This window comes from Gekko japonicus, unplaced genomic scaffold, assembly GCF_001447785.1.
Source record: "Gekko japonicus isolate JY-2015 unplaced genomic scaffold, Gekko_japonicus_V1.1 scaffold1326, whole genome shotgun sequence".
Taxonomy (NCBI): Eukaryota; Metazoa; Chordata; class Lepidosauria; order Squamata; family Gekkonidae; genus Gekko; species Gekko japonicus.
Window position 1 is genome coordinate 402,966 of NW_015176012.1, and position 16,246 is coordinate 419,211.

At 46.3% G+C, this 16,246-nt stretch overlaps 1 protein-coding gene across 3 annotated transcripts in view; it reads left to right on the forward strand.

Moving 5' to 3' along the window:
* The window catches only part of TSPAN9 (tetraspanin 9), a 151,937-nt gene that overhangs the window by 128,501 nt on the left and 7,190 nt on the right, over nt 1-16,246 (forward strand). For 2 of the 3 annotated variants that reach the window (XM_015426542.1, XM_015426540.1), the window contains 4 exons: nt 3,033-3,224; nt 5,706-5,780; nt 12,649-12,750; nt 14,072-14,209. In XM_015426542.1, coding sequence (XP_015282028.1) covers nt 3,033-3,224; nt 5,706-5,780; nt 12,649-12,750; nt 14,072-14,209 — 507 coding nt within the window. Of the gene's footprint in view, nt 1-3,032; nt 3,225-5,705; nt 5,781-12,648; nt 12,751-14,071; nt 14,210-14,299; nt 14,371-16,246 lie in introns of those variants that run through there. The other variant, XM_015426541.1, reaches the window with a different exon arrangement.

Consider the following 16,246-nt stretch of genomic DNA (forward strand, 5'->3'; position numbering starts at 1 on the left):
AAGAGGCAAACCATTGAAGGGCAAGCCCCTGAATCCCTACATCGGCAAGGCGATGGGTCAGCAACTGGTGGTCGACAGTGTCAAACGCTGCCGACAGATCTAACAGCACCAGTGCGGCCACACCGCCCTGATCCAGATGTCTCCGGAGATCGTCAGTCAGGGCGACCAAAGCCGTCTCGGTCCCGTGACCTGGGCGGAAGCCGGACCTTGTCAGCATCAAGCCGTTGTGGCATTTTTAAGTGGCCTAGGTAAAGGTAAAGGTTCCCTTGCTCGAAAGCCAGTCGAATCCGACTCTAGGGTTGCGGTGCTCATCTCCGTTTCAAAGCCGAAGAGCCAGCGCTGTCCGAAGACGTTTCCGTGGTCATGTGGCCGGCATGACTAAACACCAAGGCGCACGGAACGCTGTTACCTTCCCACCGAAGTGGTACCTATTTATCTACTTGCAATTTCTTGCTTTCGAACAGCTAGGTTGGCAGGAGCTGGAACTAGAGACGGGAGATCACTCCGTCATGCGGCACACTCAGGTCTCGAACTGCTGAACTACTGACCTTCCACAGCCTGCAGTTCAGCGTCGTAACCACTTGAGCCACTTGGCCTAGTTTACTGGTGTCCTCAGGTTGGACCTGTGGGTGCTGGACCTACTAGTTTGGGCCTGTGACAGAGCAATGTAGCAAGGTGAATGCCATATGAGGAATCTGCCTGGATCAGACCCAGGGACTACTTATTCGAGCATCCTGTTTCCAGTCGTAGTAGCCAAGTGCCTCTGGGAATGAAAAAGAGCAATCATTTCCTCTTGTTTCTAGCACCAGGTATTCAGAGATACCCTTCCTCTATACATAGAGAGTCAATGGAGCTATCTTGGCTTATCCTTCATGAATTTGCCTGAATTAAAATGGTGGCTGGCTATCATTGCTTTTTGTGAAAAAATGATATAAATTGTGTATTGCAAGATGAACTTTCTGTCATCTGTCTGGCATCAACTTCATTTGATTTCACTGGCTACAAGTTCTAATGCTGAATATAGCAAGGTACTGATCTGGTAGCCATTTTTATTCTTGGTTTTTGTACTGTTGTTGCCTTTGGTTTTGTTTCACCTCATTTTCACTTCTTTCATTGTTGATTCATTTGTACCTTGTATTCCATTAATATGGAATATGCCATTTCTCAACATTTCTGGGCCATTTCACACTGTATGTTAGACCAGGGGTGGCCAAACTGTGGCTCGGGAACCACATGTGGCTCCCGGCAGGGCAGCTGGGGAAGCAAAGGGGAGGCATGCCTCCCAGATCGGTCTTCCTTTCCCCAGCCAGTGTTTCCCTTCTAGGGTAGGCTTGAGGCAGGCAGGAGCAGATAAAGATAGCAACTTTAGCTTTAAATGCATTCTCAAAGCCCCCCCCCCCCCCCCCCCCCACACATCCATCACAAAAAAAAACTATAATTATCAATATATATTTTATCCCTTTTGTTTTTATTTTTGGCAGTCTCATTTAATGTTAATAAAAAGCAAATGTGCATATTTTCCAATAAAAACGTGTGCGCAATATTTGTTCATGTCATGTGGCTCTCAAACATCTGACGTTTATTCTATGTGGCTCTTCCGTTAAGCAAGTTTGGCCACCCCTGGGTTAGACCTTAAGGACCTGAAAGGATTTGTGGGGGAGGGGAAATCCCAGTCCCACCTTCCTCCATACAGACCCCTATTTCTTCCCACAACCTCCTCCCTCCCTCTCCTCCCTCCCACCACACTTAGGTTTTTGAAATGGGGCTATGTGAATGAAACCAAACAGCATCATCTCAATGACTGAAAAACTTCACCCACCCCTGAGCCCTCCATTTGTAACATTTGTAAACCTTTGGGTTTTTATCTTTAACTAGGAAAAAGGCCCGTTGTGGAAATAAATACAATGGTCTCTAGAAAGAGGCTCTGGGCGGGTGCCCTGGCCTTGGACACTCAGTGTCAGTTTGCTGTGGGTATAATGACACGGAGTCCACCATTTTCTCCAGAGGAATTGATCTCTGCTACCTAAAGAACAGTTGTAATTTTGAGTGATCTCCAGCCCTCACCTGGAGATTGGCAACGATGGTTCCCCAGAAGGGAATGGTTGGTTTGGTGGAGTCTATGGCTTTGTGCCTGTCCGAGGTCCCACACCTCCTGAAACCTCACCCTCTCCAGGCTCCATCCCTCACATCTCCAGGAATTTCCCACCTGGAGCTGGCAACCCTGTCTCCTTCCCAGCCAATCCAACCTACCTTTATTTCCCCCTCACTCTTCAGCTTTCCACCCCACACACACCTGCAGCCTCTCCCATGCTCTGAAGCCCTGACTGCTACGTCACATTGGCTGTCATACGGGGGCCATCTCAGCAGGATGTAAGGACACAGAGTCCACCATTTTCTCCAGGGGAACTGATCTCTGCCATCTGGAAAGCAGTTGTAATTCTGAGTGATCTCCAGCCCTCACCTGGAGATTGGACACATTTTACCTCAGAACAGCAAACTGTTTAGAATGTTAGAGGCAAAAGCCAATCAAGTTGCATATGCAAACGACCTCTGTGTTCTGACTGGCTATGGGGGGAAGAGGAACAGCAAACTGTTTAGAATGTTGGAGGCGATACTCAAGCAGTGTAGCCAGTGGATAGGGACAGATTCTGAGTGACACACCAGGGCGCCAACCAATTCTGGAGCATGTAGAATGTTCTAGAGAAGTGCCACCACCATTCAGCTTTTATATATAAGGGAGATGACCAGAAATTGAAACTTGCATGTGGTCTTCTGTTCAGCACACTGTCTCTGAATGGGCAACTGTGCTGCTGCTGCTTCCCTACAAATGATAGTTTGAAACTTGAGAGCCAGTCTGATCCTTCTCACCTGAGCAGGGGTGGGGGTGGGATCAAGGCTTTCCAGTGTTGGGTTCCAATCTCCTGTAAATCAGAGAGCTAATTACTAGCAACTTTCATTTTGCTCCTGCCCATGCTGCCAAAGATGACCCCACTCCTGTGTGTTAACAGTATCTTTCCTCTCTTTCTTGTCAGCTGTGTGGCTGTGGCCTCCTGGGCGTAGGAATATGGCTGTCGGTGTCACAAGGAAACTTTGCCACGTTTTCTCCCAGCTTCCCGTCACTGTCAGCTGCCAACCTGGTCATTGCTCTCGGTGCTATCATCATGGTGACTGGCTTCTTGGGCTGCTTGGGTGCTATCAAGGAAAACAAGTGCCTCCTCCTCAGTGTAAGTTGGCCAAGCGGGCTCCCTGGCCAAAAGGGCCTCGTGTCCCAGGGGCTCCTCTCAGGCTCTCCCCCCCCCCCAGCCAAGCAGGCAGCAGAAAAGGTGTCAAGGCCTTCCTTCCATACTCTGGGGGCCCTGGAGGCTCATGCACCCACTGGAGGGTCTTTTCGTTTTTTCAAGGAAGTGAAGGCGTCAGAGTCAGACTCTTTCTTACCTCTGTCTTGCTGTATTTGTTTCCACATTGTCAGGGTTGGCTGGACTTAGTCCAGAGAACACTGCAGGAAGCACGTGCCAGGAGATCTACTGTTCACTTTTGGCTTTGCTAGCCCAGAGCATTGAAAGGCCAACCACTGGGAATCACAGTGCTATACCTACATCACTGCAGGAAGTACAGATATAACCAGTGTTCCCTCTAAGCACCACAGTCTTGTGAGCAGAAATTCTACCTTGTGAGTGAAAAAGCTAGTAGCATTAAAGTTGAGAGCAAGTCTACATTTGACTATTGCATATTTTTTTAGATTATTTCCATAACTCTAACCCTAATCTTGCAGAAATCTCAAAATGAATTCTTTTAAACTACATTTAAGCTTTGTTTTAAGAATGATTTAAACTTTATAAGAGAAAACAGAATCAAGTCAAATTTCATTACACAAAATGTCCTCTACAGTGGTAGACCAGGCCTACGGAGAACAGGTCTACCCGCCCCAGTCTGCTATATTGGTTAGACCTGGCCTTGGACCGTTGCCTTGATCTGAACATTAGAAAACATACCGGCACTTGAAGGGGGGGGGGGCAGAACTGTTGCAGTCTACTTTGTGTTTTTTTTAGTGAAATGTGACAACCAGCATTACAGATCAAGTATAACAGAGGTGGAACACTGTCAGAGCACTGCCTAACCTAACAAACAGGAAGTTGCTTAAATGTTATCAACCTGCCCAAACTACTTATTTATTCAGATATTTATATCCCACTTTTCCCTGTGACTCAAGGCAGCTTACTTCTCATACTGAAAAGCATAACAGGGGTGTGCAAAAAAATTGTGTGTGTTTTTTCTGGCTCAGTTAAAGCCTATGGGGACCATTATAGTCAATGGGCCACATAAGCTATAATGGAGAACGGATCTGAGGGTATCTGGGGCTGGGGGGGCTGTTTTATGAGGTAGAGACACAAAATTTGCAGCATAGCTGCTGGTGCCTCTCCTCAAAAAAAGCCCCCAAGTTTCAAAAAGATTGGACCGGGGGGGGGGGGCCAGTTCTATGCGCCCCAGAAGGAGGTGCACCCATCCTCTGTGATTTCCTGTTGAAGCTTGGTTGTGAGTTGAACAGAAATCCTCTGAGCTAGTCTCTGAAATGTTGTGCACCAGCGCCCCCTAGTGCAGCACAGCACAAGTTATATCCTGAGCCCCTAAAGGCTTGAAATACATATATGTGGGGAACCTGATTGGCCCAGGCATCACAAACACACATATCATGTCCAATGCCTATCTTACTTCCAGATGGTGTTTGCTGCCGAAAACAACCATGTTTCTTGCAGCAATCATCAAATGCATTTTTTGGCATTCCACTAGCCACTGTGGATTCAGCAGACATCTCTCACATATGTTTCGATATATCCCTACATTTGTAAGAGCTAGAACCTGCTTTTTGAAAAATTAAAGTTCAGATTCTTAGGTTCTACATGGACAGCAGAGTGGCAGCCATGCAGCACAGCTATTGTGGCAAAATAAAACAAAGCCCAGCAGCACCTTAAAGACTAATAGCATTTATTTTCAATATGAGATTTTATGGGTCACAGTGAGTAATTCACACCAAGCCTTGACCCCCCCCCCCACCTTCTGCATAAGATATCCCCGTACGATGTTCCTACACATACCTCTATCTGAAGTAGAAAAGAGTAAGAGTCCAGGAGCACAAAGTTTGTGGCAGGGTCTGAGCTTCCATGGGTCCCTGAAAACAATCAGATACAGTAGAAGTGAGCCGTGACTCAGGGAAGCTCCTCCCCTGCCACAAATTTTGTTAGTCCTGAAGGTGCTCCTGGACTCTGGCTCTCTTCTACTGCTACAGACAGAGGAACTAACATGGTGACCCATCTTGATCAGTCTGAGGAAGTGAGGTATGGTTCAGGAAAAACTCATATTGAAACAAATGTTAGCCTTTAAGATGCCACAGGGCTTTTGTTTTATATGCATTATAAGGGGGGAAATCTCATAAATGTTTCAGATAAATTAAAAACCCACAATATTCACAAAAGAACAGTGTTTGAGAATTTATACCGGAAAATGTCAAAAGACATAAGAAAGTGGCAGTGTGTGTCAGCTGCTGCTGTGGACATAATTTTATTCTGAAGATTCTTTTCAGTGTCACTTATATGCTTCCATTGCAGTTTTTATTGAAATGACTCCAAATTTCTTCTTCGACACTCTCAGGCATCTCTCTCCTTCTCTGATTGTAATCTCTTTCTTTGTTTTTCCCCCTTTTCTTCCAGTTCTTCATTGTTTTGCTGATCATCCTCCTTGCTGAGCTAATCTTGCTCATCTTGTTCTTCGTTTATATGGACAAGGTAAGCATTAGTGCAGCCCTGTAGTGTACCATAGGTCATCTGCTGTTTTTGTCACTTCCCCCCCCTAAGAAAAAAGCTGCTTATTTCCCCCACCAACTGGATGGAACTAGGTCAAGGACAATATGGAAGATGGGCTAAAGAGAAAGGTGGCCTTAGTGGAAGAGACAACCCTGTCCGTGGATACAATACGAACTTCTTCATGGCTTCCATGCAGTCACACACCTGGATACTGCGCCTGTGCTGGACCGACGTCAGAACTTGTAGAGCTGTCCTCAGCCGTTTTTGCATGCTTCCTCCTCAAGCTCTGCGCATGCCCAGACCTGGGGGGGGGGCAGGCACGCCCCACATGCAACTCCTTTCCCAGACCTCCATTTGTCTTCTTGTCGGTCCTTCATCACCATTTCTTGAATCTTCTTTCATCTTCCTTCTCTTCATTGTATCCTCCCTATTTTTAAAAAATCCCTTTTTGTTAGTGTTTTGTGTGTCTTTTCCATCACCCCCAACTCCCTTCTCCCCCTCCCCCCTCCCCTGTGGAAGTCTCGGGATTTGGTGCAGTTTTTTCCAAAAAGTGTTCCTGTGGAGCTAAGCTCCTGTCCTCTAATGGCTACCAACTCTGTCTTCTTTGCCTCGGAGAGGGACATCACGTTGAGTCGTGCCAGCATTGTGCAGAGTTCACCAAGCAAGCCTGCTGCAACCGTTGCTCTTGGACTCTGAGGTCACCTCTTTGAATTAGCCCCGGTAGCACCGACGTCCTCCTCAGTTCGGTCCGCATCGTCTATGCCACTGGGTGCTCAGATGGGCATATCGGTACAGACAGGCATCATGGGCACCCTCGGCATCAAAGGAAAAAAAGTCTGAATGGCCTGCTAAAGGTCCTTCTGATTCATGTGGCCATGGCCATAAAAACCGCAGATACACCAACGATCCAACCTGTGGGTTTGGGTGCCTTGAGGTCTTCAACATTGACCAGAGAGCCTCCATCCCCAATCTTAGCAGAATCAACTCCACCACTGGCCGCCTTCCTTCCACTGGCGCAGGGTGTTATCCCTACTTCCTCCCAATCTTCATTGCTACATTCCACTCCTCCAGCATCGCTTGTTACCAAGATCTGCCACACTGCTGAGTGTCACCAGATTGAAGCACCTTTTGCTCTCATGGTTGGTCTCAGTTGTGGAGCTCAGTTCATTCTGCCAGTAGATACTATGTCTGCCATTTAAGATCGACTTCATATCAAAGTTGGACCCGATACTCATCGAGTTCCAGATCGTCTCCCCACTATAACAACCGGTCCTAAACTCAGCACAGGAAGCTTTGGTCTCCAGGCAGTCTCATCACCACTCCCAATCAGTAGTCCCTCTAAGCTGACTTAGTTTGAGCTAACTCACAGGTTTTTAGCCTCCAGCTCACACATTTTTGTCTTAGCTCAGGAAGGATGGCTCCAGAGCAAACTAATTTATGCAGTAGCCTAATTGCTCACTCACAACTGTAATACCAGTAGCTCACAAGGTGGAATTTTTGCTCACAAGACTCTACAGCTTAGAGGGAGCATTGCTTCTGATCCTATGTCTCCAGAGACGGACATGATTGCCGTCCTGACCATTCCCGTCAATCATCTCATGGTGACTCTCCTTGACACCACATCTCCACTGAGTCTGGGTGGGACCATTCTTGACCCCATTCGGACAACAAGCATCCAGATGCAACCTCTGACCATCCTCTGCTGCAGCCATCTACCCAGCCTTCTCACCTTGGTCCCTAGGTTCCAGTCCTTATTAACATTATGGATACTTCCCTGGAACCTTCTGAAATCACTTTTGATGTCTCCGATTCCTAATCTGGTGCCTTGTTACATGCCTCTCTGGAATCTGAGGTTGCTCCACAAGAATTCTTATCTCCATCAGGTGGTCCGAAAGAGCTAATCCATCAGATGGTCCAGATGACCTCTGAGATACCGAAAATGATGGACATCATCCACAAACTGGTTCAATCTGATGCCTGGTGCAATCCTTCCAATGCTACCTGTCCACCTAGAGGGTCTCAAATACACCTGGGAGAAACCAGCATCAGTATCACCTGTCAAAGCGATTTGAGGCACTGTACAAAGTGCAGCAAATGGATGCCGAATTTCTCACATCCAGCTCCCAACTCTGTCATCATTCACTCTTCTTCTTCCTCTAAAGAGTCTCATCAACGAGCTCCCCCAGACTGTGAAGGAAAGAAGCTTGACACCTTGGCCAGGAAGGTGTATGCTTTGACATCCCTGACAGCAAAAATCCATAATTATCTCTCCTACTTCTCTGCTTATTCCTTTCAATTGGAGAAAAAATTCTAGCACCAGAGCAGCAACATGCAGCCATTGTTGTTTCTGAAGCTTCCAAGGTCGCAAAAAAACAAACATGCTGTCACCTCGTCATCCCGTGTGCTTGCCACAGCCATTGCATTATGCCAACATGCCTGGCTATGTTCCACCTCTTTGCTTCCTGCGATACAGTTGAAAGTGGAGGATCTTCCCTTCAGCAGCGAGGGCCTCTTCCACTCTTCTACGGATGGCACTCTGAAGAACGTGGATGGCAGCTGGGAGAGAGCTCGGGACTTGGGAGACTCTCAACTTGCTGCACAGAAATTCTCTAAACCCAAGGCAATGGAAGCCATCTTTCCACCACTCCCAACATCATCCTTCACACTCCTCAGACACTTGGAAGAGGAAGTCTCTGCCACCAAAGCAGCCCAGCGTCTTCAGGAATAAGCAACAAGCTGAGAAACATCCTTCACAGTCCACTAAGTAGTCTGTTTGACTCCCTTCCTCTCAAGGAGGTTTCCCCACCATCTCCATTCACCCCACCCACGGGCACCAGGCTTCATCCTTACTATTCAGCATAGACAGCATCACCATGGATGTGTGGGTCCTCACTATCATATGGCTGAGGTACACTATAGAGTTCGTTTCACTTCCCCCATTTTTAGGGTGAAGCCACCACCAGCTGGAGACCTCCTATGATACTGTGGGTATCCATTGTCTCCTGTGAGTGTCCTTGAGAAGCAGCCGGGGGTACCACTTGCTGCAGCTGCCTCCTTTCATGCAGGGTGATTTGTGTGAATCATATTGGCCTTGATGATGTTGTGGAAGAGTGGGTCTTGCTCTGGGGCAGGTATTTTGGCACAGATGACTTTGTTGATCATGTCAGGGTAGAGATGGATGTAGATGTGAGGCAGATCCAGTTTTTTCCATTCCACAGAGTACCAGAAGCACCACACTTCCCCAAACATCCTCTTCACCTTCAGGTGGAATACCCTGGCTACGATGCCCTACAACCCTGTCCTGCGATGTACCTTCGATGCTCACATCAATGTGGAATTATGCAACTCAATCAAGTCCATCAAGTACATTTGCAAGTACATGAACAAGGGCACTGACTATGTGACTATAGCCCTAGAGAATGAGAGAGATGAGATGAAGTTGTGAAAGAGTGGCTGGGACATCAACAGCTCTGAGGTGATTTGGAGGATCCTGGCATTCCTCATTCATGAAAGGTACCCCACTGTCTTCCATCTCGCTGTTCACCTCAAGAATGGTCAGTGTGTGTACTTCACCTCCAACAACTTAGCCAAGAAACTCAGCAACTCTCCTGATAGAACACTCTTGGCTTTCTTTGAGCTATGCAAAACTATTTTGCAAGAACCCTCCTGTACTCTGAGGCCCCTTCTTACTTTTTGTGGAAGAATAACAAATCCATGAGAAGGAAGCAGGGGAAGGATGTTGATGGCTGGCCAGGAGTGAAAAAGGACCATGCACTGGGAAGGGTGTACAGCATCCACCCAAAAAAACACTGAGTGTTACCACCTCCGCCTGCTGCTACATAAGGTCCATGGCCCCACGTCCTTTTCAGATCTGAAGACAATGAATGGTGTCCTTCACCCCACTTTCCAGTCTACATGACAAGCACTGGGATGCTACCTTGGAGGAAGCTGCCCTGTGTGAGTCTCCCTTCAAGCTGCGGGAGCTCTTCACAGTAATGTTGGTGTTCTGTCAATTCCCCAATCCTCTGAGTCTTTGGGAGAAATACAAAGACAGTCTCTCAGAGGACTGTAAACTCATTCTTTTCGATGAGAGCACCATGGCACACAAGGGGTGTTTTGAGGCACTGAGCATAACCCTCAAAGACACCAAGGGCAACGATGGAGTGATGGGGGGAGTCATTGTGCTGCTGGCTGGAGATTTCTGGCAGACTCTGCCAGTAGTGCCAAGGGGAACTTGAGCTGATGAAGTGAACGCATGTGTCAAGGCCAAGTACCTGTGGCCACCCATCAGGAAACTCTCACTAAGGATAAACATGAGGGTCCACCTGAGAGGTAATGTGTCCGCTGGGGAATTCTCTGAACTAATTCTTTGAACTCCTACTGAAAATAGGGGATGGAGAGTATCACCAGTCATGCCTGGCCTTAGTAGTGAGGACCTTACCAGAACTAACAGCCAGGATCTACCCTGATATTGCCAGTATCACAGAGAGGTCCATGGAGCATGCCATTCTGATCCCCAAGAATGACTGGGCCACCATAATTAATGAAACTCTATCCTTAACTCCTTCAAGGAGGCAGAAATGGAGTACCGATCTGTGGACTCAGTGGTGCAAATGGATGACATGGTTCACTAACCTGTAGAGTTACTCAACACCCTTATCCCTCCTGGCTTCCCAACCCACAAGCTTCTCCTCAAAGTGGGGGCTCCAGTGATGCTGCTGTGGAACCTCAACCCATCCAAATTCTGCAATGGCACCAGACTGAAAGTGAAGGCCCTGTACAGGAACATCATTGAGGCCACACTGCTCACCAGCAGTGCTCGGGGAGAGTCAGTGTTCATACCACTCGTATAATTAGAAAACCAGTTCAAGAAGCTGCAGTTCCTCCCTCAAGGTCTGCTTTGCTATGGCCATCAACAAGTTCCAAGGCCAGACACTGAAGGTGGCAGGAATTGACTTCAGACAACTGCTTCTCACATGGACAGTTCTATGTGGCCTGCTCCAATGAGCTCACCAAGCAGCCTGGTGATCCTAGCACCCGAGGGCAGAACCACCAATGTGGTCTACAGAGAGGTCCGCCAGTAGAGGGGGGGGGAACAGTACATATGTCTCACTTCATTTCTTACACTACAATCTTCTCCATTAGAATTCCTACAACAAATGTTACCTTTCAAACTTCACATCATCAGTATTATAACTGGGTTTACTGTAGCAAAGCATGGGTATCAGACTAGCTTAAAATAAAATCAAGTCCCTTTCTCCCTTTCATTGTAAAGATGTCTTTCCCCTTATACCTTTGCAACAAAAGGCACTAGATACTTACCATTAAAAAAAAACACCTGGGAATTCAGAGAACCCAAGATTATAAACAGTATTAAAAAAAACAAACTCGAAGGCCTTGGTCGCATTGAGGTGCTGGGAGACCACTGGGGGCAAGGGCAGTGAAAACACATGGAAATTGGGCATGTGGGAGCCCTGTTGCCCCTACACGGTGTCAGCGGCCACAGCGGCAACAAGGAAATCTACAAGCTTGCCCTGGTGTGGAAAGCCACCAATGCTGGCAACAACTGGTGAGGAAAGGATGTTAAGCCGATACACTGTAACAATGTATGACAGGGTGGGGGGGAGTAGACCTTTGAGGCATGAGGTCTCCCCCACCCTTGCCTGGGTGGCGCGCACTGTCCTCTGAGGCCCAGCCGAAGGAGACATTCTTCCTGAGGTTTTGTGTCCTGAGCTGGAGTCCCTGTGAGGGTGCTGAGAAGACAAACGCGAGCAGGCTGCTCTTCCTGTGCAGGCTATGAGCCCAAAGGACAACACGTTTTGTGAAAAGTGTCCTTTCTCCGGGGTTTCTTGCACCATAGATCCTGCTCATGTATTCTCACTCTGCACATCACAATGAGAGAGAGAGAGAGCATGCTGTCGTGGAGATTCTATAACAGGCCTTTATAGACTGTGATGATGGATGAGTAGGATGCTTCTACTCTGTTATGGCTGTGCAGGTCAGTTTTTCTTCCCATTGAATTTTTCTCATCTCTTTTATGACACTGTGCCAGCAGTAGAGGCGGGACGCAGGGCCAACAGAACGTAAGATCCCAACTAAGCCCCGATCCACTAACAAATTACAGAGAATGCACATACGATCCATGTTGAGAGTATGTTTGATTTTCCTCTCTACATGTGTTGAGTAATTCTCTTGTTACATTCGTGGCGTGCATGCTTCAACATGTGATTCAAACCCCACATTTGTCCAGGTCCTGTTCTCTGGTTTCATTTCTAAAGGGAAGGTGTGCTATGCCTACATCTATGCAGGATGTGCCTTTGCTCACTGTAATATATGTACAGGACTAGTGTGTTGTGGCTACACTGGCGTGACGTCATTCTGGTCTGGTAATGATGCTGCATGCACATCAGCCACTCTGTCTTTAAGTTTCCCCAAGAAATCCCTCTCTAACACTGAGCTAACATTGAGTGAGTGACCAGCCCACGATGCCCCCATGAGTGAAGTAGAAGTATAAATGCAGTATTTTATTTATTTATTTATTTATTTTACCTCATCCTCCCTGCCAAAGCACAGCTGGATCTTGGAAGGATGCAGGCAACACTTTACTGAAATGTATATTGAAGGAGTTGTTTTCTTCGATGTTTATAGCTGTGAAAATTGTGTGTGCCTCTGTCAGTATGTGATCAGCTTTTAGAATGATTGCCAATATGTGGCAGGCATGTGGTTTCTGTAAATGTCCCTCACTTTCCAGAACTGAGAGAAAATATATTTCTCCCAAAACTGTAGCAAAGCACTTACCAGTACTTAAAATTGGAACATAACCTTGCTGACATTTATCTCCGTGACACAGGTCAGTGAAAGTGCAAAGGAGGACTTGAAAGAAGGGCTCAAACTTTATAACACAGAAAACAACGTGGGGCTGAAGAATGCTTGGAATATCATTCAGGCCGAGGTAGAGCAACATTTTGGTGTATTTCTTTGTAAAATGACACAAAGTCCCCTCCTGTACTGTTAATAATTTTGGAGTCTTATCTGCACCTTACTGGCATTAATTAATTGCATTGCTATACAGCAATTTGCATATTGGCTTATGTAATTTATAACGTTATCTGTCATCCAAAGAGTGGAAAGCTGTCCTTAAAATGCTGTGCAACACTAAAACGTAAGCTAGCAGGATTTCCACAAGATAAAATTGGTGTCCCAAAGAAGAAAAATGCTGAAACGTTAACATTTGAAATAAAGAGTAACCCTCGCTCCCGAAAGCTCCAGTTTTGTGGAAGTAAGACCCTCTCATCCGATATCCCTTCTCGAGTGGCCACATTTCACTGGCTTTGCTCCTGAGCCTTTGAGCAACAGCCAACATGCAGAAGTAGAACACATAAAGCTTCTCCATTGGGGGAAATGGCGTGGGAAATATTTCAGCTACTCAGTTTATTCATGCAAAGCTGCTGCTCAGATCACATGAATGGAACCATTAAAACAAGTTGGTAACCCTATGTAAAACGTTAGGGGTTTGATTTAGTTAGATGGTTACTTGCAGAGTCACTTACTTAAAAACCCCACCACTACCCAAAAAAGGCTCAAAGACAGACGGTAAAAACAACTAAATCAGATTTTTCCTTGCCAATCCCTTATTGATATGCAAGGAAAATGCAGTCAGAACCATCATTGCCTGGACCAAAAAGAATTCTGTCCCATAAAAATTCTGTATCCCTTCCCTAATGCCCTCCAGTATCCATTTTCTTCTATTTGTTGACAATCTATAGGTCTGCCCACCATCACAGCAGTCACTGGAGTTGTCTGAGGGGATGTTACCTTTAATGAACGTGGAGCCTTTCTGCTTACTACATACTTTAGAAGGAAGTGAAACATAAATGCTGTTCCTTCACAGGATATACCAACACATGTCTTTCTTTAATGTGGGCGCCAGTTTCTCCTTTGTATGATATTTCTGCAAATCTTGGAATTCTCCAGCAGCATGAATGCAAAGTGCATCAGAACAGTGGCATTTGGCCTCTGCACAGGGCACTAACACAGAGACGGTAGGAAACATGTGGAAGGAACTGAAATGGTTAGCAGGCTTTGGAGTTTAAGTGGAGAAATTTTCAGATCATAACTTGGAGAGGCTCCTTAATGTCTCAGGTTCATGAGTCATGTGGCTGCTTTTGAAATAGATAAGCTAATAATATGGTGATACATCTGATTTATCCATGGGTACATTCTAAAACATGCTTTATATCAGTGTAAGGTCTTTTCTGATCTTTGTCCCACAGATGCACTGCTGTGGCGTTACCAGTTATACAGACTGGTACCCAGTGCTAGGTGACAACACTGTGCCTGACAGATGCTGTATGGAAAATTCCCAAGACTGCGGTCGGAATTCAACCAACACAAATTTAGTGTGGAAAATGGTAAATTCTAGTTTATGTGTAATCTTAATTTTGTCTTTAGTGTCACTCAGGAAATTATCCTAACTTCAGTTTCTTTCCTGTTTGTTCAAGACTATCATTAATCACTGAGCATGAGTGAAAACACAGAGAGAAACAGAACTGTCCATGTTTAATAGATGGCAACAACTGACCCCCACCACCACCACCACCAAAGGAAGAATGTGGTCTGAAGTTCATTCAAACACAATCTGCTCTTGACACAGACCAGAGCACTGACTCCACTTCTCCTGGAATAGAGGCTGAAGTCCTGGCCAAAGAGGAAGCTGAGCACCTGGGACTCCCCCAGAAGGAGGCATCCGAGATACCTCTTTGATAATCAAAAGTATTCCCACAGAGAGTGGGTCAGCTCTAGGGATGGACGCGAACCAGGGAAATGCAGTTTGGTTCGTGGTTCGTGGCAGACCCATGAACTGAACCGCAAACCATCACAAACTAAAAAGGCTTCATACAAACTACTTCAGTTTGTGACATGTTAGGGAAAAAACCCAGCATGCTAGAGACACCAAACACATGGGGAATGTCTGGATGACTCTCCTCTACCATCCCTCCATGTTTGGTGAGGATTGAATATATGGGGTCCAAATTACACCCCCCCCCCCCCAAGTGCCTTCAGGCAAATGACAGGTGCAACTTCAGGAGGTCCAGGAGTGTATAGAACCCCCCCCCGGCATGCTAGAGACACCAAACTCACAGTGGATCTCCGGCTGAATCTCCTCTAGCTGCCCTCCACGTTTGGTGAGGGTTTCATTTATGGGGTCTGAGTTACGGCTTCCCAAAGAAGGTGCCCCCATCCTCCATTGTTTCCAATGGAGGGGAAAAAACTAGAAGCCCAGCAGAACAGAATCAGAGTCCCTGAGAATGTCTGCAGTAGAAACTGAAGGGGAGGGGCATTTCAGTGAAATGTGCTGTGAGACCACTTGAGACCCAAACCAGCATGCCAACGACATATGTAGACGTGGTGGCTTAGAGCGTGCAGTGGCCTATATAGACATGATGGCTCAAAGTTCTCCCTAGATGTATGTAGACTTGGTGGCTCAAAACCCTGATTCCACCTTAGACCCAGACCCAAACCAGCATGCGACGACATCTGTAGACGTGGTGGCTTGAAGCCCTGAGACGTATGTAGATGTGCTGGCTTGAAGCTGTAAGACATATGTAGACATGGTGGCTCAGAGCCTCAAACGCCGAAGGGCGATAACGTATGTAGAGACACGGTGGTCCAAAGCTCTGAATCCACCTTGGACGCAAACCCAAACAACACATGTGGACTTGGTGGCTCAAAGTCCTGAGATGTATATAGACGTGGTGGCTCAGATTCCTGAGCTCACCTCCGACCCAAACCAGGATGCAGCGATGCATGCAGCCGCGGTGGCTCGAAGCCCTGATATGTATGTAGACTGATGTACAACTTCTGAATGTATGTAGACTGATGTATAACTTCAAACTGCAAGAATCATTTTTAACATTTGTAGTGTGAGGCTGTATACAGTTAACAAATCAACAATCTTCAGAAAAAAACAATTCTTATCAAAGTCTGCAAAGTACTAAGGTCAAGCTATCATGTTTCAAAGACAAAAACTTGTCAGTCCTATTCAGAAGACGACTCATGAAATGAATACTTTAACTGGAAATTTAATCAATCTATTGTGTTGGACCTTTGTTTCGGACTTTTTTGTTATATAGTACTTTGTACCTTACATTGATTCATATTTCATTGCTATTGTCATATATTATACTATTTGGACACAATTAATGAGTAATTAGTTGCTGTAGATTTTCCGGGTTGTGTGGCTGTGGTCTTGGCATTGTAGAACCTGACGTTTTGCCAGTAGGTGTGATTGTCATCCTCAGAGGTATAACACAGAAAGATTGATCTTTCTGTGTTATACCTCTGAGGATGCCAGTCACAGCTACTGCCGAAACGTCAGGTTCTACAATGCCAAGACCACAGCCACACAACCCGGAAAATCTACAGCAACTAATTACTCATTAATTGTG